The sequence below is a fragment of the Mobula birostris genome, chromosome 13 (genome assembly GCF_030028105.1).
Source record: "Mobula birostris isolate sMobBir1 chromosome 13, sMobBir1.hap1, whole genome shotgun sequence".
NCBI lineage: Eukaryota > Metazoa > Chordata > Chondrichthyes > Myliobatiformes > Myliobatidae > Mobula > Mobula birostris.
Window position 1 is genome coordinate 108160217 of NC_092382.1, and position 25242 is coordinate 108185458.

A 25242-nucleotide genomic window follows, 5' to 3' on the forward strand; every position below is an offset into this window, starting at 1 on the left:
TGAACCGGGTCAATTTTGACTCGGCCCAAGAATCCCCTCATAACAAGTGTCTATACCAAATTCTGAACCACAGATCTTTTTGAAATATATAAATAGCTTATCTGACATTAATAAATGGGTTATTAATTCTTAATTAATGTTTCAGAGATCCAAAATCCCTTTCAATAGATATGAGTCAAGTTTGACCCGGAACAACCACAATGTACAAACAATTGTAGTACCTGTACAAAAGTGTATACAGATATAAATATGTTCATTGTTGCTCATTTTGGTTCACTTTAATAAAAGTCACCAAATTCTGGCTAAAATATCACTTAGGGTGTTTTTATTGTTGTCAAATGTAAAAGCGTGTCAAATCGGACCCGAACAGTATGCATGGGTTAATTCAGATCGGCCCCACGGGCTGTTGACAGAGATCCTGGATCTCTTCGGGAAAATCTGGGAACAAATGTGCGGACTTCTCGCAGATGAAACCGTGCTTAAGGTCGCAAGGAGAACTCCCTCCGTTCTGGTCGCAGTGACCGCAGGCGGGTGTTCCAGGGTAAATCTTGAGCAAGAGTCCAGAGGCCACATTCCTGTCAAAGAGGGTTCAACAATTTCTACTGAGACAAAACTAATCCGATTAAACAACGTTCTCCCCACAGACCTGAAACCAACCCCAGACTAATCGCACTGACCCACTCTGTCCCCACAGCACTGTGTCAATCTCCAGACTAACCCTAGTACACCTCGCTCCCCTCAGATCTGTTTCAGTCCCCAAAAATCTCGCTGCTCCACCTTTTCCCCACATTAAAGTCTGGAAATTAATCCCAAAGGCCCACTCTCATCCCGCAGCCCTGTGTCGGTCACTAAATTAGTCCCATTGCCCTTCGCGCTCCCGACAGCTTCGTGTCTGTCTTCAAACTAATCCCACTGCATCGTCCTCTCCCCACCGTCACGTGTCGGCCGCCAAACCACTGACACACTCTCTCCCACAGCCCTGCGTCAGTCTGCAAACTAATCTCACTGACCCACTCTGTGCACACAACCCTGTATCGGTCTTCAAACGAATCCAATTGTCCCACTCTCTCCCTTCAGATCTCTATCAGTAACCAAACTATTCCCGCTGCCCAACTCCTTTCTCACAGAACAATGTCAGTCCGCAAGATAATCCCACTCTCTTTCCCTCTCCCCACCTTTCCCTGTCAGTACAAACTAATTCCACTGCATCGCGCACTCTCCACAGCCTTGTGAGCGTCAGCTAAATAAGTCCATGGCCCTCTACCAGTCCTCAAAATATTCCCCTGCCCTGTCCTTCCCCGACAGAGACGTATCGGTCCCCAAAGAATTCCCGTACTACCATCCTCTCCCGACAACCTCGAAAAGTCTTCAAACAAATCCCAATCCCGCTCCCTCTTCCCACAAACCTACTTTAGCCTTTAAACTAATCCCATTTTCTCCCCTCAGGACAGTGTCATTCCCCAACCTCAACCCCACATATCCATCAAATCTCACCCGTCTTCGCATTTTCCAATCCAGTAAGCAAGGTTTCGGTTACGAAGAAAAAGGAAAACAGCTTTCTGTGAAATTAAATTCCTTCGATTAACAGCTAGATTCACAAACTATTTACGCAGTCTCTGTCAGTTGTTTGATAGTATGATGCGAAGGGAGCTTCACTCTCTGTCCGACCCAGGAAGTGTGAGATGGGACGGAGGAAGCTTCATCCTTTGTCTGACCCCGGAATCTGTTATGGGACGGTGTGGAGGGAGCTTCACTCTGTGCCTGACCCCGGGAGTGTGTGATGGGACGGTGTGGAGGGAGATTCACTCTGTGTCTGACCCCGGGAGTGTGTGATGGGACGGTGTGGAGGGAGATTCACTCTGTGTCTGACCCCGGGAGTGTGTGATGGGACGGTGTGGAGGGAGATTCACTCTGTGTCTGACCCCGGGAGTGTGTTATGGGACGGTGCGGAGAGAGCTTCACTCTGTGTCTGACCCCGGTTTTCTGTGATGGGACGGTGCGGAGAGAGCTTCACTCTGTGTCTGACCCCGGTTGTGTGTGATGGGACGGTGTGGAGGAAAATTTAGTCTCCGACTGACCCCAGGAGTGTGTGATGGGACGGTGTGAAGGGAACTTCAGTCTGTGTCTGACCATCTGACCCCGAGAGTGTGTAATGGGACGGTGCGGAGGAAGCTTCCCTCTGTGCCTGATCCGAGAGTGTGATGGTAAGGTGTGGAGGAATGTTTACTCTGTGGGACCCCTTGACTGTCTCTTGCGGCACTGCGGAGGAAAATTGACTCTGTGTCTGACCCCGGAATTGTCTGATGGGACGGTGTGGAGAGAACTTCACTCTGTGCCTGACTCCAGGAGTGTGTGATGGGATGGTGCTGAGGCAGCATCACTCTCTGTCTGACTCCTGGAGTGTGTGGAGAAAAAAAATACTCTGTGTTTGACCCCGGGTATGTGTGGTGGGTGTTTCACTCTGTGCGTCGGTAGTCTGTAATGAGTTCTGTGTTACTGTGGGATCTTCTCGTGGTTTGACACCTACCGCTTCATCCCTTGCATTGATTTCGAAAAGTCTTGAATCACGGTTTGAACATTCTTGCATCGCTGTGTAGAAAGATGTTTCAAAGATGGATACGTAATAACACCGTTCTTTATTTCTGATCCAGTCCTTGGGACACGTTGGCTCTGGAAATCAGCAGTAAGGCACAGTGAAACTCCCTACACATTGTTTCCCAACAGACAATCAGAGAAGCTTAATAATGTTCCTTCTACTCCGTCTGATCACGCAAACGCGAAAGTCTCCCTCCCCGTCTTCCGATCACACCCTGCCGGTATCAGACGGAAAGCGAAACTCCATCCAGACCCGGTCAAGCGTTCCCGATTTCAGACACTGAGTGAACCGCTCCCTATTTCCCCATAGTTTCCCATCACAAACTCACAGTGTCAAACAACGAGTCCCATCACAGTGTCCCGCTGTCAGATTCAGAGTGAAACTGTCTCCACACCGTCACATCACACACACTCTCTGGGCCAGACACTAGATGGCGCTGCCTCCTCGCCTTCCGATCACATACTGCCGGGGTAAGAAACTGGGTTCCTTTCCCTCCACACCGGACGCTAATACATTCACGAGGTCAGCCACAGTGTGTGTTGTATCCAGACCTTCTCGTCAGAGACACCGGAGGTCAGCCACAGTGTGAATCTTACTCTCTACGGCCTCATTTCACACTCCAAGTCTCAGACATGGAGTGAAGCTCATGCAAACAGTCCCAACCCACGTTACCGAGATCAGACACGGATTGAAACTATCTCGGCACCTGCCCCTCACTGACACGCGGAGTCAGTTACAGTGTGAAGCTCTCTGCACACCATCCAACCACAAGATGCCTGGAGTCAGCTACCTATTGGGTTTCCATCCACACTGTCCCTTCACACTGTCTTGGAGACAGACACAGAGTGAAGCTCTTATCTCGTGGGACAGTCGCACACTCCAGGGGTCAGGCAGATACAGGGTGAAACTCCAGCGCCAACGTTCCATCATAGATTCCCGAGGCCAGGCACAGAGTGAAGCTCCTTCCACACACTTCCATCACGCACTCCCGGGTTCACACACAGTTGATGCTCCCTCCATACCGTCCCATCACACAGTCCAGTGGTCACTCATAGATTAAAGCTCCAACCACGTTGTCCCATCGCACAGTCCCGTGGTCAGACACATAGCGATGCTCCCTCCACACCCACCCATAACACACTCCGGGGTTTAGACTGGAGTAAATATCATTCCACACCGCCTCATCACAAAACCTCTGGGTCAGACACAGAGTGTACCTTCCCTCCACACCATCTATCACAAATTCTCCGGTCAGGCAGAGAGTGAGGTTACCTTACCCCCTCCAGTGACACACTCACGGATTCAGACATAAAGTGATGCTCCCTCCACACCGTTCCTTCACACACTCCCAGGGTCAGACACAGAGTGCAGCTCCCTCCACACCATCCCATCAACCTCCCCCCTCACCCTGTGATGACGAGCCGAGTAGGTAACCGTTGTTCCCTCACCTCTGTTGTTGGTGAGGAATTGGCAAAGTAGTTGGTAGTTTTTTTCGGAGATGATCTGAGACTGACGAATCTGTGCTACTGAGAGAGATGGTGAACGACGTTTAGCGTTACAGTGACGTGTGAGACATTGCCACGGTGCTGCGCGGATCGCGGTAAGTAGTGTGTCAGTGTCACGGTGAGGTACGGTTCATGTTGAGGAGCGTGTAGGTGTCATGGTCAGTGGTCTGTCAGTGTCACAGTCAAGGGCGTGTCAGTGTTACAGTGAGGGCACATTGCTGTCACTGTGAGCGTCTTCTCTGTCTCACGGTGAGAATCGTGTCCGTGTCGCCGTTAGTAGTGTATCAGTGTCGCATACAGGGGCGTGTTACCGCTACGGTGCCAGGATTGTTGGTGTTATTGGGAATGGCATGTCGGTATCAATATAGAAGACTGGATTGTGTTACGATAAAGGCCGTGTTATTGTCACGGTTAAGGGCTGTGTCGGTGACACCGTGAGGTGTTTGTCTGTGTCACGTTCAGGGCCGTGTCGGCATTATTGTGAGGTTTTACCCTAACACTTCATTCCACTCTGTTAGTTTACGGTCTGACACTATCCGGATCCCTTTCGACTCACCATAGATCGAGAGCCCGGCCACTGTCACGATGAGGGCGGATGTAACTAGACAGAGTAGGCAGATCTTAAAGTTCGATCTATTTCCGAGGTTGTCTTTCGGCTCACGTTTATGCGGACCTGCAGAGAGACCATTCCGTGTGTGTGTGGATTCAGCCGTCTCCACCACTGGGACTCCCTTCCACCCACAATCCGCTCTCTCTCCTTCCACCAGGATTACCCCTCCCTCCCTCAATCAAATCTACTTTCAACCGTTATCGCTGAAAGTCCAAATTGGTTGTCCTGGCAAAGTCTGTCTAATGTCTAACTGATTCGAGAGGTGTTTTTTTTCCCCCTCTCTCTCGAAGGTGATGAATGAAGTTGGACTCGGGGATGTTGTTCTCGTGAACTTCAACTGGGCGTTTGATCAGGTTCCTCAGGAGGGCGTTATCCAGAGAGATTATGCTTCAACGGATCCATGAGGAATTGGCCGCTTCGTTTAAGAGTTTATCATTTTCACAGTTGTATTATTGTTTTCACGCTTTCTAATTGCAAATGTCACTCCGCTATTTAAGAAGGGAGCAAGGAAGCAAAAAGGAAATTATAGACCTATTAGCTTGATATCGATGGTTGGGAAGTTGTTGGAGTCGATTTTCAAGGATGTGGTTACAGAGTACTTGCAGGCATATGACAAGACAGGCAGAACTCAGCATGGTTTCCTTAAAGAAAATCCTGCCTGACAAACCCATTACAATTTTTTGAGGAAATTACAAGTAGGCAGGACAAGGGGGATGCAGTGGATGCTGTATATTTGGATTTTCAGAAGGCCTTTGACAAGGTGCCACACATGAGACTGCTTAACAAGGGAAGAGCACATAGAATTATGGGAACGTTACATATTAGGATATAGCGTTGGCTGATTGGCAGGAAACAGATAGTAGGAATAAAAAAAGATCCTTTTCCGTTGGCTGCCGGTTACCAGTGGTGTCCCACAGGGGTCCGTGTTGGGGCCGCTTCTTTTTACATTGTACATCAACGATTTGGATTATGGAACAGATTGCTTTGTGACTACGTTTGCTGATGATACAGGGATAGGTGGTTGGGCCGGTAGTCCTGAGGAAACAGAGAGTCCGCAGAGATACTTGGATAGATTGGAAGAATGGACAAAGAAGTGGCAAATGAAATATAATTTTGGAAAGTGTATGGTTATGCACTTTGGCAGAAGAAATAAACGGGCAGACTATTATTTAAATAGGGAGAGAATTCTAAGTTCTGAGATGCAACGGGACTTGGGAGTCCTCGTGCAGGATACCCTTAAAGTTAACCTCCAGGTTGAGTCAGTAGTGAAGAAGGCGAATGCAATGTTGGCATTCATTTCCAGAGGAATAGAGTATAGGAGCAGGGATGTGATGTTGAGGCTGTATAAGGCGCTGGTGAGACCTCACTTGGAGTACTGTGGGCTGTTCTGGGCTCCTTATTTAAGAAAAGATTTGCTGACGTTGGAGAGGGTACAGAGAAGATTCACTAGAATGATTCCCGGAATGAGAGGGTTAACATATCAGGAACTTTTGTCCGCTCTTGGACTGTACTCCTTGGAGGCTAGAAGAATAAGGAGAGAGCTCATAGAAACATTTCGCATGCTGAAAGGCATGGACAGAGTGGATGTGGCCAAATTGTTTCTCATGATGGGGGAGTCTAGTCCGAGAGGGCATGACTTAAGGATTGAAGGGCGCCCATTCAGAACAGAGATGCGAAGAATTTTTTTTTAGCCAGAGGGTCGTGAATCTATGGAATTTGTTGCCACGGGCGGCAGTGGAGCCCAAGTAATTGGGTGTATTTAAGGCAGAGATTGATAGGTATCTGAGTAGCCAGGACATCAAAGGTTCTGGTGAGAAGGCGGGGGAGTGGGACTAAATGGGAGAATGGACAACCTCATGATAAAATGGCGGAGCAGACTTGATATGCCGAATGGCCGACTTCTTCTCCTTTGTCTTATGGGACATATGACCGTCTTGTGGGGACTAACATGTTGCGGGGATATTCGTGGACTCCATTGTGTTTCTTTATTTTATAGCTGCGGCATGCAGAGGTGCGGTACGGTAACGTAGTGGCTGGCACAGCGCTCCACAATACCAGAGAAGCGGGTTCAAATACCGCCACTACCTAGGTGCTCTGGTTTCCTCCCACAGTCCAAAGGCCTATCAGTTGGTACGCGAACAACTCATTGCAAATTGTCCCGCGATTAGGCGAGGAATAAATTGGGGATTGCTTGCTTGAAGGGTGGGATGTGCCGAGATTCTTCAATACATGTTCAAATCTAAATACTTTTCTAAAATGCCTGTATATGATGTATCTGTTAGTCTTGCGAGACCATGGTTCTACGCCTGGAAAGTCTTCTTTCTCCAGGGTGCAGGCCTGGGCAAAGATGTATGGAAGACCGGCGGTTGCCCATGGCATGTCTCTGCTCTCCACGACACCGATGTTGTCGAAGGAGTCGATGCAGCTTGGAACCAGTGTCGACGCAGAGCACTGTGTGGTTAAGTGCCATGCTGAAGGACACAACACGCTGGGGCTCGAATCTTCAGGTCGCTAGAGGAATGTCTTACCTACTTGGCCACATGCCCAAACAGGACTGGAATTCTAAGTGAAATGCTAAGGGTTAAGACCCTTAACTGACAACGTAGAATAGGATTTTGGGTTGGCCGCGCAGGTCAATGGGGTGTTTAGTATGACAGTAGAAAAGTGTTTATGGAAACGGTGGAGATAGCAGAGGTACTTAATGGATATCTTGCTTTAGTGTTCACGACAAAAAACGATCATGGCAATTGTCCTGATGACTCAGAGCAGACTGAAAAGCTAGAGCATATAGAAATTCAGCCTTCTGTGGGAATCGAAGGAGGAGATTGCTGAGCAGCTGCAATGATCTTTGCATCATGAACGGGTACAAAAGAGGTTCCCAATGATTGGAGGGTTGCAGATGTTGTTCCCTTATTGAAGAAAAGAACCAGGGACAGCCCAGGAAATTAGACCAGTGAGTCTTACTTCAGTGGTCGCTAAGTTGATGGAAAATATCTTGAAAGCAGGATTTATGAATATTTGGAGAGGCATAATATGAATAGGAATAGTCAGCGTGGCTTTGTCAAAGGCAGGTCATGCCTTCCGAGCCTGATAGAATTTTTTGAGGATGTGACTAAACACATCGATGAAGGGACAACAGTAGTTGTAGTGTACATGGATTTCAGCAAGGCATTTGATAAGGTACCCCATACAAGGCTTATCGAGAAAGTAAGGAGGCATGGGATCCAAGGGGACATTGCTTTTTGGACCCAGAATTGTATTGCCCACAGAAGACAAATAGTGGTTGTAGACGGGTCATACTCTGTATGGGGTTTGGTAACCTGTGGTGTGCCTCAGGGATCTGTTCTGGGACCTCTTCTCTTCATGATTTTTACAATTGACCTGGTGAGGAATTGGAGGGATGCGTTACTAAATTTGCTGATGACACAAAGGTTGGTGGGCGGGGTGGGGGGTTGTGGATAGTATGGAGGGGTGTCAGAGGTTACAGCGGGAGACAGATAGGATACAAAACTATACTAATAAGTGGCAGATGGCGTTCAACCCATATAAGTGTGAGGTAGTCCATTATGATAGGTCAAATATGGTGGCAAAATATTGTATTAACGATTAGGCTCTTGGCAGTGTGGTGGATTAGAGGGATCTTGAGGTTCGAGTCCGTGGGGGACGCTCAATGTAGCTGCGCAGGTTGACTATGTGTTAAGAATGCATATGGTGTATTGGCCTTCATTAATCGTGGAACTTAGTTTAAGAACCGAGAGGTAATGTTGCAGCTATGTAGGACCCTGGTCAAACCCCACTTCGAGTACTGTGCGCAGTTCTGGTCGCCTCTCTATCTGAAGGATGAAAGGGTGCAGAGGAGGTTTACAAAGATGTTGCCTGGATTGGGGAGCATGCCTTATGAGAACAGGTTGAGTGAACTCGGCCTTTTCTCCCTGGAGCGACGGAGGGCGAGAGGTGACCTGATAGAGGTGTACACGATGATGAATGGGCACGGAACGTGTCGATAGTCAGAGGCTACAATGGCTAACAGGAGAGAGAATAGTTTTAAAGTCGTTGGAGAAAGGTACAGAGGAGATGTCATATCTAAGTTTTTTTTACGCTGATAGTGATGAGTGCGTGGAATGGGCTGCCGGTAACGATGGTGTTGGCGGACCGATAGGGTCTTTTAATGGACTCCCCGATAGGTGCATGGAGTTTAGAAAAATAAAGGGCTATGGGTAACGTTGGGTAAATTCTAAAGTAACGTTGCATTCATCACAGCATTGTAGGCCGAAGGGCATGTATACCGCTGTTGGTGTTCTACGCTTTTATGTTTCCCTGATAGAGGGGAGAAGAGAGTGGCCGGGGAGGACTGGAGGAAAAAAAAAAAGATGAAGGCCTTGAAGGAGTCGATGTGGACAGGGTGTTTCCTGTGGAAGGAGAGTGGAAGACCAGGGGACACAACCTCAGAATAGCGGGGCGTCCATTGGAACGCAGATGAGGAAAAATCTCTTTAGCCAGACTGCGGTAAATCTGTAGATATATTGCCACAGGCCGCTGTGGAGACCAAGTCTCTGTGTACATCTATGGGCGAGGGTGCCAGATTCTTGATTAGTCAGGGCATCAGGGTCTTGGGATGAAGGAAGGGGATTGGACCGAGAGTAAATTGGAACGGCCATATCGAAAAGGAGAAGCAGACTCAATGAGCAAAATGACCGAACACTTCTCCACATCATATGGCCTTACAGTCGGTCACTCTGTGTCATCGAGGAAGGAAAAAAAAGAGATAATTTGGCCGTCAAGCTATACCAGTCAAGGATAGCTCAGGATGCAGGCCATGGGGATGAAGCACAGCGATCCAGAGATACGGATACACGTTTCCCTGAAAGCGGAATCACAGGTAGACAGGAACCCTGGGGAGTGTTGTAGAACAGAGGGACCCAGGGGTACAGGGACACGGTTCTCTGAAAGTGGAGTCACAATAGACAGGGACGCTGGGGAGTGTTGTAGAACAGGGGGACCCAGGGGTACAGGTACACGGTTCCCTGAAAGTGGAGTCACGGGAAGACTGGACGGTGAAGAAGCCGTCTGACACCCTGGCCTTCGTCAGTCAGGACACTGAGTGCGGAAGTCGGGAGGTCACGTTGTAGTTCTACAATATGTCGGTGGGGCCGCACATGAAGTACGGTGTTCAGTGTCCGTCGTCCTGCTGTGGGGAAGACACCACTGGGCCGGATAGATGGAAGGAAGGAATGCAGAAGGAGATTCATGAGGATGTTCCCAGGACTTGAGGGACTGACTTACGGAGAGAAGTCCGTCAGGCTGGGACTTTATTGCTTACAGTTTACCTGTGACCGTACAGAAGTGTACAAAACCATGAGGGGCACAAATCGGATGAATGAGCACATCAGGGAGAATCGAGTACGCGAGCGCACGGGTCTAAAATGAGACAGGAATCAATTTAATTGGAGAGCACAGAGGCAATTTTTTCAAATCAAGTGCTGGTCCGAATGTGGAACTAGCTGCCTGATAAATGGAGGCTGAGGGAAATGAATTTGAAGCATTAAAATAAGGCACACGCTCTTCTGAATATAACTTGTGGCTTTCTCCACAGTGACGCCAATAATGTGAACTCTGACCTGATAGGGCATTGCCTGGCAACTTTCGGAGCCCAGAGCCGATGGGAGGAGCCTCATCCTCATTCATGAGGTGATCGTCATTCCGAAAGTTCACCTCTGAGTAGGTAGATGTCAGGCCGTCTGGGGGAGAGAGCGATGGAGGATGAGAGAGAAGGAAATAGAATGAAGAGCGGCCGGCAGAGAATGGAGGGGGGCTAGGACAGAGAGTAAGAGCAGAGGGAGAGGGTGAGGTGAGGGGGAGAGATAGGGCTGAAAGGCAGGGGTGGAAGGAGAGATTGATGAAAGAGAAGAGAGAGTGGGTAACTTTAGGAAAATGGGAGAGAGAAAATAGGGAGAGATATTGAGTATAGGAGGGGAGCGACAGCGGGGGCAGAGAGTAAGAGTGAGCCAGGACAGAGAGGGCTGAGAGAAGCAAAGAGATGGGAGAGTGAGGGAAGGTGAATAATGAGAGAGAGGGAGAGAGAGGGGAGGAGAGAGACAGAGAACATATACGAGAGGGAGAGAAAGGGAATGGGAGCAGAGAGAGAAGAGCGGGAGCTGAGAGGAAAATCAGGCGACAGGAAGAACAGGGAGAGGGAGACAGAGAGGTGGAGTGGAGGAGATAAATGGAGGAGAGAGAGTGAGCAAAGATAGAGGGCAAGAATGCGACGGAGAGAGCGAGAATGAGGGAGGGAGATAGGGGCGAGTTTTGACATTGGGAGCAGTGAGGGAGAGTAGGGAAAGGTGGGAGAGGAATGGAGATGGAGAGTGTTGTGGAAGGGAGAGAGGAGGATGGGCGAGAGAGGGGGAGAGAGAGGTGGATGTTGATGGATGGTCTAGTTACGAGATAGTGAGCAGAGAGAGGAGAAAGGATTGAAGAAGAGAGTGGGAAAGAGAGGTGGACAAGGAGAGGGTAAGAGAAGGGGTGCGAGAGAAGAGAGGGGACTGGGAGAGGGAAGAGGGGGAGCCGGAGGGGTGGAAGTGTGTGTGGGGGGGGGGCTGGTTGAGAGGGGAGAGGGAGGAAGAGATGAGAGGGGAGAAAATGAGGATTAGAAAGCGGACAGGGTCGTTCGAATGTTCTACAGTGTCCCATCGTAACTGTGTCTTTCACTGCGCCTCGTCCTCACCTCCACTCCCACGGTGTTCACTACCCACCGCTCCTCCCACAGAGCTCACTCTTCACAGACCCTTCCCACGGTGCCCCCTGTGCGTCGTACCCCGCCCCCTCCCCCCTCCCAATAGTGCTCTCTCCTGGATGTACCTCTTCCTCCCGCAGCAATCCTTCCTCCTCCCGTCACACAGCGCTACATCCACAGCTTCCGTCACGGGACGCACCAGCCCCACCAAGCGCTGCTCCCCGCTTCCAGGGCGCTACACCCTCCCAGAGCGCACCCTGAACACCGACCCTCACAGAGCTCCCGCCTCACCATGTCAACCACGTGTTCTCTTTGACTTCTTCTACACCAGGGAATCGGTGAGTTTAATGTACACTTGCCCTGAGATCTCTCGACACGAATGGACGCGTCACGTAAACACAATGAAATCAATATAGATGAAACTGACCTCCATCTCTACGGACCCGGGGCGCTGAGACGGCCGTGAAATTAAGTTCCACGTACGAACAATCAGGTTCAGCTGGGAACAGAAAAAAGAGGGTCAGAAAAAGAGTGAATCTCCCACCACACCGTCCCATCACACTTTGCCGGGGTCAGGCACAGAGTCAAACTCCCTCCACACCGTCCCATCACACTTTGCCGGGGTCAGGCACAGAGTCAAACTCCCTCCACACCGTCCCATCACACACTGCCGGGGTCAGGCACAGAGTCAAACTCCCTCCACACCGTCCCATCACACACTCCCGGGGTCAGACACAGAGTGAATCTCCCTCCACACCGTCCCAGCACACACTCCCGGGATCAGACACAGAGTGAATCTCCCTCCGCACCGTCCCATCATACACTCCCGTGGTCAGGCACAGAGTGAATCTCCCTCCGCACCGTCCCATCACACACTCCCGGGGTCAGACACAGAGTGAATCTCCCTCCACACCGTCCCATCACACACTCCCGGGGTCTGACACAAAGTGAATCTTCCTCCGCACCGTCACATCACACACCCCCCGGGGTCAGACACAGAGTGAATCTCCCTCCACAACGTCCCATCACACACTCCCGGGGTCAGACACAGAGTGAATCTCCCTCCACACCGTCCCATCACACAGTCCCGGGGTCAGACACAGAGTGAATCTCCCTCCGCACCGTCCCATCACACACTCCCGGGGTCAGACACAGAGTGAATCTCCCTCCGCACCGTCCCATCACACACTCTCGGGGTCAGACACAGAGTGAATCTCCCTCCGCACCGTCCCATCACACAATCCCGGGGTCAGACACAGAGTGAATCTCCCTCTGCACCGTCCCATCACACACTCCCGGGGTCAGAAACAGAGTGAATCTCCCTCCACACCATCCCATCACGCACTCCTGGGGTCAGACACAGAGTGAATCTCCCTCCACACCGTCCCATCACACAGTCCCGGGGTCAGACACAGAGTGAATCTCCCTCCACACCGTCCCATCACACACTCCCGGGGTCAGACACGGAGTGAATCTCCCTCCACACCGTCCCATCACACAGTCCCGGGGTCAGACACAGAGTGAATCTCCCTCCGCACCGTCCCATCACACACTCCCGGGGTCAGACACACAGTGAATCTCCCTCCGCACCGTCCCATCACACACTCCCGGGGTCAGACACGGAGTGAATCTCCCTCTGCACCGTCCCATCACACACTCCCGGGGTCAGAAACAGAGTGAATCTCCCTCCACACCGTCCCATCACACACTCCCGGGGTCAGACACAGAGTGATTCTCCCTCCGCACCGTCCCATCACACACTCCCGGGGTCAGACACAGAGTGAATCTCCCTCCGCACCGTCCCATCACACAATCCCGGGGTCAGACACAGAGTGAATCTCCCTCCACACCGTCCCATCACACACTCCCGGGGTCAGACACGGAGTGAATCTCCCTCCACACCGTCCCATCACACACTCCCGGGGTCAGAAACAGAGTGAATCTCCCTCCACACCGTCCCATCACACACTCCCGGTATCAGACACAGAGTGAATCTCCCTCCGCACCGTCCCATCACACACTCCCGGGGTCAGAAACAGAGTGAATCTCCCTCCACACCATCCCATCACACACTCCTGGGGTCAGACACAGAGTGAATCTCCCTCCACACCGTCCCATCACACACTCCCGGGGTCAGACACAGAGTAAAGGTTTCCTCAGTCTCATCCATCACGCTCTCCCGGGTGTAAAGCAGAGAGTAAAGCTCCCTGGGCACCAACCTGTCCCACCCCAGCCCCCCAACCTGTGTCTGATCACAGAGAGAAGCTTTGTCCACGGCATCCCTGCACATACGCCCAGGTGTAGAAACTGCGGGAAACTCCTTCCGTCTCACCGCCCTACTTACCTCCGGAAGGAGCAGGTGATTTCCATCCTGCGAGCTGCCTATCCGCGTAGGTCTCGTTCTCAACCATCTTATCAGGTCTCTGAGCTCTGAAAGGGATAGGAACATCGGTGGAGGAAACGCGTGATGGCAGACCGTGTCTCAGCAACAGCTGGTGAACAGCCGATAGAGTGAGGAAACTAGAGCAGGGACAGGAAGTACAGGGAGGAGGGAGATTGCGGGTGTGGGAGACGGTGGGATAGATGCGATTGCCAGGAGGGAAGAAATAAAATTGGAGAAGAGATTTGGAGAGTAATTGGGGGAAGAGTGCAGACAGTGGCGAGAGAGAATGAGGGAAGAAACGGAAGGAGGGGTTTAGAGAGGAATAGCAGCGGAGTGGAAGGAGGAAATGACGGAGATATTTGTGTCATCGAGGCTCTATTGTCATGGAGACCCCGGCCCCCAACCCGCACCCACCCCCGCACCGTTCCCCACTGGTTCTGAAAGGTTCGACTGTTTCTGTTCAACTCCAGGGCTTCAGGCATCAGAAACTCTGTCTGCGAGAAACGGCGGCTGCAGGAAACACCCCCAACACACACCGAGGTGTGTGAGCTGTCTCCCTTCGAGTGATATAAACAGCCCCCTCGAAACTCGTTCCATCCGAAAGGCTTCCTTGCCTTCTACGTCCTCTACATCCTCCCTGCACCTTATAATATATATGGCACCCCCACACACACACACTCTCTCTCTCTCTCTCCTCTCTCTCTCTCTCTCTCTCTCTCTCTCTCTCTCTCGTTCTCTCCCTCCCACCATCACCCCCCAGCACTTTGGACTTTGGACTTTTCTCTCCCCTTTCCCTCCAAAGTTCATCAGTCTCCCAGATCCATTCTTCGCCCTTTACAAGCTTCTCCCTCTCTACCACCACTTCCACCACCCTCTGCCCTTTTCCTCCCAACTTCCAACACCCTTCCCTTCCCCTCTCTCCCACCTGGCCCCTCTCTCCCACGTCCTCCCCCCCCTCTCCCCAACGCCGTCTCCTTCCATATTATCTTAACCCACTCTCTCCCCCAGCATCCTACCGCACTCCGTTTCACCTCTCTACCCCCACCAGCCCTGTCTCTGTGTCTAAGAGATATCACACCCTTCCCCCACCCAAGCACTACACAGTGTTCTCCCCAAAATTCCCACGTCCCTTACACTGTTAGAGGGGAAGGGGTTAGTTGCTTCATGGCTCGGGATACCCAGCCGTCTTTCACATTCTCCCATCCCCGATTACCCGCCCTCCCCCTCGCTCACCTCATTTCCCTTCATCATATCTCCGGCTCTCCGCCACAGCGGCTTCCGCTTCCCCTTCCCTCCCCACCCCCATGCCGTTGCTCTTTCCTTCTCCTTCACTGGCACCTTCTGTCCACCGCTCTGCCCGGTCTCCCTCAGTCCCATCCTCACCCCTCACCCGCTTCTTCTCCTCCGCTCACCATTCCTCCCTACCTCCAGCCGTTCCAAAAGCCTTGCCTTGTCATCTGCCTCAGAGATTGCGTGTGTGTGTGTGTCTGAGAGCCGGTGTGGTTTATACGAAAGAGGAAGGACGAGAAGGCGAGGACGGGAGGGTGCGAATGCACACACCACCCTCTCCGCTTTCAAACCCACCTTCCAACACTCTCCGTCCCCCTCTCTCCCACGCCCCCCTCCCCCATCTACCAGCCTCACTCTCTTTTATCTCTCTACCACACCTGTCGCCAAGAGATATTTCCCCCACAAACACACCCATGTTCTCCGGATATTTTCCACGTCCCTTCCGACTTCTCGAAGGTGGAGAAGGGGATGGGAGATGTTTTGGATCGGGACACTCAGCCTCTCTCACATTCTCCCATTTCCCCCTTTCTCCGCCCTCCCCTCCCCCATTCTCCCCCTTTCCCTTCTTTGCCCCTTCCTTCCACACGCTCTCCCGCTCCCCCTTCTCTCCCGCCACACCTTTCATCTTTCCCTCTCCCCTGCTTCCTCCCTCTCTGGCCCTCTTCGCTGCAGCCGTCTCCCGCACTCCCCACCCTCACCCCTCCTTCTCTCCCGCGTCCCACTCTCCCCACTGTCACTCCTCACCCGCTCCTTGTCTCTCTTTCAACACGTCTCCCTTCTCCACCATCTCCCTACCTCTAGCCGTTCCGGAAGCTTGAATTGTGTGTCTGCCTCAGAAATTGCGTGTGTGTGTGACTGGGAGCCGTTTTAGTGTGCAGGAAAGAGGAAGGAAGGGGAGGCGGGGAGGGGGCAGGGATTGGGTGGAGATATTATACATGACAGGAACCACATGATGTCCTAACAACGCAGAACTGTGGTGGGGCTCAGATAGTCGGTGGGAAAAGTAGTAAACCCAGGCGTCAACTCTCTCTCATCGTCCTCATAAATCCCAGTGAACACAGAGCGGAAGATTTGTAGATTTGACGCAATGTCCCGGCCCCCTCAGCCCCACTGGTCTGTAGAGATGGAGGTCAGTTTCATCTATTTGGTTTCACTCTGTTTAGGTGAGGTGCCCATTCGTGTCGAGACATCTCAGGGCAAGTGTACAGTAAACCCGTAACGATTCCCTGGTGTAGAATATCAGAAAAACGCGTGATAGAGATAAGGAGGCTGGAGCTCTTTGGGAGGGTGGGTGTTGAGGGTGGGCTCTGGGAGGTACAGTGAGGGTAGATCTCCGTGGAAGCGGGGAGCAGCGCTTGGTGGGGATGGTGCGTCCCGTGAAGGGAGGTGTGGATGGAGCGATGTGTGATGCGGGCGACGGGGGATGGTGATGGGGGGCGCGGAGCGTAAAGAGCGCGGTTGGAGGGGTCTGTGAAGTGGGAGCTCTGTTGGAGGGTCAGTCAGTACGAAACACCATGAGAGGAGGGGAGGTGAGGAAGGATGCAGTAGAAGAGGCAGTGAGGAGGGGACGTTGTATTACACTTGAACGACTCTCTCCGCTTTCTAAGCCTCCTTCTCTATCCTCTCATCTCACCCACACCTTCTCTCCCACCCTCACGCTCCCCCTCTCCCTTCTCCCACTCCCCTCTCCTCTCGCTCCCCTTCTCTCAACCGTCTCCTCTTTTGTGTTGGGGCCAGAGACGCGGAGGTCTGTTGGTGATGGAGCGGTAGACACAAACAGAGAGTTGAGCCGGGGAGTTTGGGAATCAGGGAGAAGGGTGCAGTGGAGTAAATAGGTGAAAGGAGGAGTTTGAAGGGGGAGGCTGCAACAGAGACGGGGAGTATTGAGAGGTAGATTGTCAGTGACGGGAAGTCGGTGTGGGGGATTGTGGAGGGGAAGTGCACTGCAGAGAAGTCAGGAGCTCATGGAGATGGTTAGTGGTGAAAGAGAGGACTCGGGTGACGAGATGCCGCATCTTCTGTGATCTCTGCATCTGGCAATACTTAAGAGCGTCCTTCAGGTGTCACGCCCGATGATCTACGGACCTGTGTCCGACAACAGACTGGGCCTGAATGGAGAGAAAATTAAAATACCTTTGGTACAAAGCGGCTTGGGAGACCTCGTGCAGGACTCCTTTAAGGTTAACTTTCCGGTCGTGACGGTGGGGATGTTAGTATTCATTTCTGGAGGTCTGGAATATATGAATACGGATTCTTCCGAACTGTAACGATTTATAAACAAACCAGCAGCAAGAGATTTTGCACTATGTCATATCAGTTGTAGAGTACTGTATGATAACCGATAGTGTATTGTGTAATTTTGAAAAAAATTATACAGTTGTATATTTTGTTTGTAACGCTCAGTTATATTGGCTCGTATATGCCTAGGGGAAATCCCACCCAGCACCTGACTCAGATCTTCCAACGGAGTCGAGAAATGGAGTGGTCACCGATCCAGCTAAGATAGCCGCGGTGACCACCTGGCCGACACCCCAGAAGGTGAGCGCCTTACGCTCGTTTTTGGGGTTCTGCGGGTATTACCGGCAATTCGTGGAAGGATATGCGAAAATGAGTCACCCATTGAGCCAGCTGTTCTGTGGTTATCCACCTGTGGGGAAGAAAAGGAAGGGAGACCGAGGGCCGGAGGAGGGAGGATACTTGAACCGGGGGAGCCTTTGAGGTCGTATAAGGCATTGGTCAGGCCCAATCTGGAGTATTGTGTTCAGTTTTGGTCACCAAATTACAGGAGGATATAAATAAGGTTGAAAGAGTGCAGAGAAGGTTTACAAGGATGTTGCCGGGACTTGAGAAACTCAGTTACAGAGAAAGGTTGAATAGGTTAGGACTTTATTCCTTGGAGCGTAGAAGAATGAGGGGAGATTTGATAGAGGTATATAAAATTATGATGGGTATAGATAGAGTGAATGCAAGCAGGTTTTTTTCCAGTGAGGCAAGGGGAGAAAAGAAACAGAGGACATGGGTTAAGGGTGAGGGGGGAAAAGTTTAAAGGGAACATTAGAGGGGGCTTCTTCACACAGAGAGTGGTGGGAGTATGGAATGAGCTGCCAGTCGAGGTGGTAAATGCGGGTTCTTTTTAACATTTAAGAATAAATTGGACAGATACATGGATGGGAGGTGTATGGAGGGATATGGTTCGTGTGCAGGTCAGTGGGACTAGGCAGAAAATAGTTCGGCACAGCCAAGAAGTGCCAAAAGGCCTGTTTCTGTGCTGTAGAATTTCTATGGTTTCTATGGTTTTCTTCTATGGTTTTGGATCGAGGTGGGATGCTCAATGTGAGGAGGTGTTCCAATCTCTAAAACGGGCGCTGACACAGCTCCCGGTGTTAGCTGTTGCTGATCCCCGGAAGCCGTATGTTCTACACACTGATGCCTGTCACGAGGTTCTGGGGACGGTCCTGTACCAGGAACAGGGCAACGGATTGAGGCTGGTGGCGTTTGTCAGCCGGAGCTTGTCGACAGCTGAGAGAAACTATTCCACTCACAAGCTGGAGTTGTTGGCGTTGAAATGGGCGGTGGTGGACAAGTTGAGTGACTATCTATACGTGGCCCAGTTTGAGGTGAGAACTGACAGCAACCCCCTCACTTATATCCTGACCTCGGTAAACCTGGACGCTACTGGACACCGGTGGGTAGCGGCCTGGTCTGCCTATGAGCTCAGCCTGAAGTACCGGCCGGGGAGTCGGAGAGTCGGAACATCGATCCAGATGCTCTATCTCGTCGGGCGCACGACGAGTCGGGCGCGGCTTAAGAGTGGTAGAGTGTCCCTGCCCCGGTGGTAAAGGCCATGTGTCAAGTTGGGAGCGACGGGGAAGTAGGAGCCCCCATGGGAACGGATCGGGCAGTAGATCAATTGGGGGCTGACGATGACGCGCTACGCACTGTTTACTGTAATTTGACTGCTCTGAGGAACAGGCAGTTGCCGGAGTTGAGCCTCCAGGAAGTCGGGGCGGCTCAGCGTGATGACATGGGCATTAGCACTATCTGGTACGCGGTTAGACAGGGCGATATGGGGCAGGTGGAGAAGGCGAAGCATGCCTCCGTTTCCCTACTACTGAAGGAGCGTCCTCGGTTGAAGCTGAAGAACCACGTCTTGTACCGGGTCACGTCGCCTCCGGACTATCCCCGGCGCTGGCAGCTGGTCATGCCTAAGAAGTATTGAAAGACAGTGCTCCAGGCACTACATGATGATTCCAGGCACTTAGGGGTAGAGAAGACCTATGGATTAGTCAAGGACCGGTTTTACTGGCCCCGGATGAGGGGGGAGGTTGAAAAATACTGTAAGGAATGCAGTCGCTGCATCCAGACGAAGACCTTGCCTGCGCAGACGGCTCCGTTATCCCATTTGCAGAGTGCGGGACCCATGGACCTGGTGTGTATGGATTTCCTGTCTATTGAGTCAGACACCAGCAACACCGCGGATGTCTTGGTCATCACGGATTACTGCACTAGATATGCGCAGGTTTTTCCTACTAATGATCAGAAAGCGACTACAGTGGCGAAGGTGTTATGGGAGAAGTACTTTGTTCATTATGGCCTTCCCCGGCGGATCCATAGTGATCAGGGACAGGACTTCGAGAGCAGGCTTATCCATGAATTACTGGGTATGCTTGGGGTTGAAAAGTCCAGGACCACCCCCTATCACCCGCAGGGTGATCCTCAGCCCGAGAGGTTTAAATGGACCCTGCTGGACATGCTCGGCACTTTGGAGATCGGACAGAAGAGTAAGTCGAGTCAGTACATCGCCCATTTTGGTTCACTGTTACAGTTGTACTCGCAATGATGCGACGGGGGACTCGTCCTGCTATCTGATTTTCAGGCGGGAAGCGAGGTGGCCCATTGGCCTGTGTTTTGGGACTGAAGCGGGTGAATTATCTTCGAAGCCATGTCTGAAGTATGTGTCCGATATGAGGAGGGAGTTGAAAAGGGCGTACGAGTTGGCTGAGGCGGCGGCCACAAAGCAGAATCAAGGGAATAAGAGGAGGTATGATCAGAAAGTAAAGTTCGTCCAGCTATTGCCGGGAGACCGAGTCCCCTATCCAGAATTTAGGACTACCGGGTAAGCACAAGTGCGGACAGTTGGGCAGACACCTCCTATGTGGTGGAGAGCCAGATGCCGAATCTCCCGGTTTACCGGGTGAGACCCGAGGATGGGAAGGGGCCTGTCAAGGTGCTCCATCGGAACCACCTGTTGCCTCTGGGTCGAGAGGCGCAGGTAGACCAGCGCCTGAATGGGAGTTTACGCCTAGTACGAGGACTCTGCGAGGGCGCGGGGCGAGGGAAAAGCCCGCTGCGCAGAAGACGGTGCCGGCCCACACCTCGAGAAGGGATACGAAATCGGAAGATGATGATTCGTACGTGTGGTACCTGTTTCCGTTGGCTGATTCTCCAGTGCCGGGCGAAGAGACTCCTGGCCTTTCCATCATCTGAGTTAGGGGAACCGAGGGAGGGTGTTGCAGAGCCGCCTGTAGTACAGCCTGGATTGGGGGAGGAGAGGGTGGAGCCAGAACCCGAGCCAGAGGGTTCACAGGGGCAGCGGGATCCCGGTGAGGGGGAAAGTCCGACAAATAGGCCCGGGGGGTCACCTGGGGTGTCTAAACAGGGAGAGTCCGCAGAGGAAGTACAGAGGCCTCGAAGGAGTAGGCATCCCCCGGAGAGACTAACTTGTACAGCGCCGGGAGAGCAGGGTGTGATCTCTACTGCCCTGGAAAGTTATGTCACTGCTTTGTGCACCTGGGTTGGGTTTTGTGTTTTACAAGGAGCACTGGTGAACTCTGTTAACGTCATGAGGGCAATACTTTTACTGGTGGAGGGAGAGTGTACGGGGTCTTTCTTTTTGTTAAATTTAAAATGGCTTCATTTGTTATGTTATACTGGGGAATGCTGAGAAAGTCCATAACTAGACAGTTGCTTGGGTTATTATAGATAGCAGGGTGCTATTAACCAATGGGTGATCATGTATCGTTTGCTATTAACATGCTGTATCATATGACTGTGGACGGGGTTTTGGCGGGGAGCCGGAGGAGAGATGGGGAGGACGGCGGACGTGCGGGTTTTTTTGGCGGGGAGACGGAGGAGAGACGAGGAATCGGAGGAGAGACGAGGAGTCGGAGGAGAGACGGGGAATCGGAGGAGAGACGAGGAATCGGAGGAGAGACGAGGAGTCGGAGGGGAGACGGGGAGGACGGTGGAGAGACGGGGAGTCGGAGGAGAAACGAGGAGTCGAAGGAGAGACGGGGAGTCGGAGGAGAGACGAGGAGGCGGAGGGGAGACGGGGAGGACGGTGGAGAGACAGGGAGTTGGAGGAGAGACGGGGAATCGGAGGAGAGATGAGGAGTCGGAGGAGAGACGAGGAGTCGGAGGAGAGACGAGGAGTCGGAGGGGAGACGGGGTGGACGGCGGAGAGACGGGGAGGACGGTGGAGAGACGAGGTGTCGGAGGAGAAACGAGGAGGACAGTGGAGAGACGGGGAGTTGGAGAAGAGACGGGGAGTCGGAGGAGAGACGAGGAGGACGGCGGATGTGCGGAAAGGCTCCGGTTGATCACTCCGGGTGATCCCGAGCCGGGAGTCGACAGAATTTGGGTGATCGTCAGGAATCGATTGAGCTCCAACAGTAGCGCGCGAAGAACTTGGACTTTGACAAGTGTGGCGCCTTTTTCTTTCATTACTTTCCTCTCTGTATCAAATTTATATTAATGTCATAGAATTAGTAATATCTATAAAGTGTATTTGTTAAAATTTACTGGGTGTATTGGCTGATGATTGATGTTTGGGATTGATTTGGGAGGCGAATGACCCAGTGGGGAGTGTTGAGGCGGGTGTTTGGCGGAATTTCCCCATGACATATACGAGCCAATATAAGGGAACGTTAACCTAGAGTGTGTGGAGGGAGAGTGCGGAGGGAGTTTCACTCTGTGTCTGACCATCACATTGTGTGGTAGGGCGCTGCGGAGGAGGCTTCACTCTGTGTCTGAACACGGGACTCTATGATGAGACGGGGTGGAGGAAGTTTCACTCTCTGTCTGACCCCGGCTGTGTGTGATGAGATGTTGTGGAGGGAGACTCACTCTGTGAACGACCCCGAGAGTGTGTGATGGGAGAGTGTGGAGGGAGCTTCACGCTATGTCTGACACCGGGAGGGCATGATGGGACGGTGTAGAGAGACATTCACTCTGGGTATGACCCCGGGATTGTCTGATGGGACGGTGTGGACAGAGCCTGACTTTGTGTCTCACAACGGTAGAGTGTGATGGGACGGTGTGGAGGGAGCTTCACTCTGTGTCTAACCCTATCAGTGTGTGGTGGGTCGGTGCTGTTCCGAACCCGCAGGTTTCGTTTACTGTGGACTGTCGCTTTAAGAGCGCCTGAGGGAGGCGGGACTATGACGCCAGTCACAGGATGCTGTGGTTTGGGCAGATTAAACACAGTGAGAGAGAGAGAGACCTTCAATCGTAGTAGAGAGAGGGAGAGACTGCGGAAGCCGGTATCTTCAGCTTGTCGCAATTGTGGCTTGGGAATCTCCTGTGCCCAGAAGTGTGTTTTAAACATCGGCAAACAGTGCACAACGAATGTGTGACTGTCACTTCGTACAACACATAGGAGGAGATTTTGGATTATCCTCTGGGACCACTTTGTAACCCCTGCCTGTGTATGCTGTGTGGTAACCTCTGCAAGACGATAGTCCCGTGACACTCAAGACTCTAAGCTCTTGTTCCCCGCCACCCCCCACAAAACTCAATGGTTATATTCACGCACATATCTACACATAACGCCGTAACTTCTCTTTATCTTGGTTAAGTTACTATATTATAAGCAGTTACTAATAAAGATAGTGGGTTTAACATCAAAACCAGACTCGCACATTTCTAGGGATGTACGGTGTCGAGCATTCTGGCTTGTCGCATGGTCGCCTGGTGTGGAGGCTGCAACGCAGAGGGTCGCCATGGACCATAGAAGGTTCTAGACTCAGCCAGCTCCATCACGGGCACAACCTTCTCCTCCATTGAGGCCATGTTCAAGAAGGAATGCCTCGGGAAATGCCCTGTGCTGATCGATACCATTGAGGAGGGGGTACAGCAGCCGGGAAACTCAGCAATTTACAAGCAGTTGCTTCCCCTCCGACATCAGATTGCAAACGCTCCCTGAACACTTAAACACTGCCTCGGTATTCACCTTTTTTGCAGTATTTATTAATTTTCCCAATTCCCGTGAATTTTATATCTTTGTACCGCGCTGAAGCCACGTTGTGGTTGTACAAAAGGTCGGTGAGGCCGCGCTGGGAGTACGGTGTTCAGTTCTGGTCGCGCTGCTGTAGGAAAGATGTCACTGAGCTGGAAAGAGTGCAGAGGGAGATTTACGAGGATGGTGCCGGGACTCGAGGGTCTGCGTTATGGAGAGAGAGCAAGAAGGATGGGACTTCGTTCCTTGGACCGTAGGTATGAAGCCAGAAGAGGCACATACAGGGTGAATGTGCACAGTCTTTTCCCCCCGGGTTGGTGAACTGAGGGCCAGTGCGCACAGAATTGAGGCGAGAGTGGGTGGAGGGAACCGAGAGAGGAGAGGCAGCGAATGGGGTCCGAGGGGCAGAGGAAGAGGGAGAAGGGGAATGAGCTGGAGAGAAGAAGGGCAGAGAGAGAAGAGGGGTGGAAAGTGGGAGTAAATGGGGGGAGAGCGGGGCCGGGAGGGGAGAAGAGTAGTCCAGATGGGGACAGGTAGATCAGTGGGGCAGAACAGGGATGCGTGTAGAGGAGGAAAATGGGGTAGGAGTGAGGTGCGGAGAGGGTGGGAGGGGATGAAAGGATGGGGGAGTGAGAGTGGTGTAGATTGAATGGGGAGAATTGTGGAGCACTCATTTGATTAAATCCGTCTCCACGTGGTGTTGACAAAAACCTTGGATCTCTTCAGGTATATCCGGGTATAAATGTGCAGACTTCTCGCAGATGAATCTGTGTCTACTGTTGCAACTGTAGATCCGTGACTCCGAGTCGCACTTAGTGCAGACGTCCCTTCCATAGAGCATCTTGTAAAGAAGATTAGAAGCTACATTCCTAGCAAAGAGGGTTAGACTATTTCAACAGAGACTAAACAGATCTAGCAGACAACCGGAGACCGTCGCAAAATTAATCCCACTAACCTGCGCTCTCTCCACAGCCCATTGTCAGTCTCTAAACTAATCTTATGATACCGCGCTCTCGCCATAGTCCCGAGTATGTCACCGTATGAATTCCACTACACCGTTCTCCCCTACAGTCCCAAGTCAGCTCCCAAATTAATCGCAGTGCACCGCCTTCTCCGACAACGCTGTGTCTGTCAACCAACTAATTTCACTGACCCACTCCAACACTACAGACCAACTAATTCCACTGACCCAGACCAACAACAGTCCAAAACTCACCTGTTTTCGCATTTTCCAATCCAGTACGTTGTGTATCGAGAGACACCATTGTAAACAAGATTCTGTGAAATTAAATCCCTTCATTAATGTTTAGAACCAGACTCTCTCAATGCCTGTCGAAGTGAAGGGACGGTACAGAGAGGAAATCACCCAGTGCCTGACCCCGGGAGTGTGCGATGGGACAGTGTGCAGGGAGCCTCACTCTGTGTCTGACCCCGGGAGTCTGTGATGGGACGGTGCGGAGGGTTCCTCACTCTGTGCCTAACCCCGGGAGTGTGCGATGGGACGGTGTGCAGGGAGCCTCACTCTGTGCCTGACCCCGGGAGCGTGTGATGGGACAGTGTGCAGGGAGATTCACTCTGTGCCTGACCCCGGGAGTGTGTGATGGGACGGTAGGGAGAGAGATTCACTCTGTGTCTAACCACGGGAGTGTGTGATGGGACAGTGTGGAGTGAGTTTCACTCTGTGTCTCATCCCGGGAGTGTGTGATGGGACGGTGTGGAGGGAGATTCACTCTGTGTCTAATCCCGGGAGTGTGTGATGGAACGGCGTTGAGTGAGCTTCACGGTGACTGACCACGGGAGTGTGGACGGGACGGTGTGTAGGGAGCTTCACTTTGTCTCTGATCCCAGTCGTGTTTGTTGCAACAGTGTTGAGGGAAATTCACGGTCTC

General features: G+C 51.9%; 2 protein-coding genes across 5 annotated transcripts in view; both read right to left on the bottom strand.

Moving 5' to 3' along the window:
* Positions 1–303: 303 nt before the first annotated feature.
* LOC140207317 (killer cell lectin-like receptor subfamily G member 1) lies at positions 304–16009 on the bottom strand. 4 transcript variants are annotated; one of them, XM_072275825.1, is made up of 9 exons: positions 15913–16009; positions 13789–13874; positions 11872–11943; positions 10330–10449; positions 4658–4774; positions 4045–4119; positions 2528–2670; positions 1495–1559; positions 304–575 (listed from the first exon to the last, which is right to left on the bottom strand). In XM_072275825.1, the coding sequence occupies exons 2-9, from the start codon at positions 13853–13855 to the stop codon at positions 386–388; spliced, it is 849 nt and encodes a 282-aa protein (XP_072131926.1). In that variant the 5' UTR covers positions 13856–13874; positions 15913–16009; the 3' UTR covers positions 304–385. The 4 variants fall into 4 exon arrangements, with proteins under 4 accessions (XP_072131926.1, XP_072131925.1, XP_072131928.1 ...); XM_072275824.1 differs by having other exon boundaries at positions 4045–4122; XM_072275827.1 differs by lacking the exon at positions 10330–10449 and having other exon boundaries at positions 4045–4122.
* Positions 16010–23012: 7003 nt separating this feature from the next.
* LOC140207312 (uncharacterized) overlaps positions 23013–25242 on the bottom strand; it is a 40037-nt gene continuing 37807 nt past the window's right edge. The window contains exons 10-11 of the mRNA XM_072275815.1: positions 24570–24631; positions 23013–24222 (exon numbers count right to left, since the gene is read on the bottom strand). Coding sequence (XP_072131916.1) covers positions 24024–24222; positions 24570–24631 — 261 coding nt within the window. The 3' untranslated portion in view covers positions 23013–24023. The remainder of the gene's footprint in view (positions 24223–24569; positions 24632–25242) is intronic.

Coding starts and splice junctions, on each gene's coding strand:
- LOC140207317 (XM_072275824.1), bottom strand. CDS start 13,855: ATGGTTGAGAACGAGACCTACGCGGATAGGCAGCTCGCAGGATGGAAA. Junction 4,123..4,657: donor GGCCGGGCTCTCGATCTATG/GTGAGTCGAAAG, acceptor CATCTCTCTCAG/TAGCACAGATTCGTCAGTCT. Junction 576..1,494: donor ATTGGAAAATGCGAAGACGG/GTGAGATTTGAT, acceptor CCTCTTTGACAG/GAATGTGGCCTCTGGACTCT.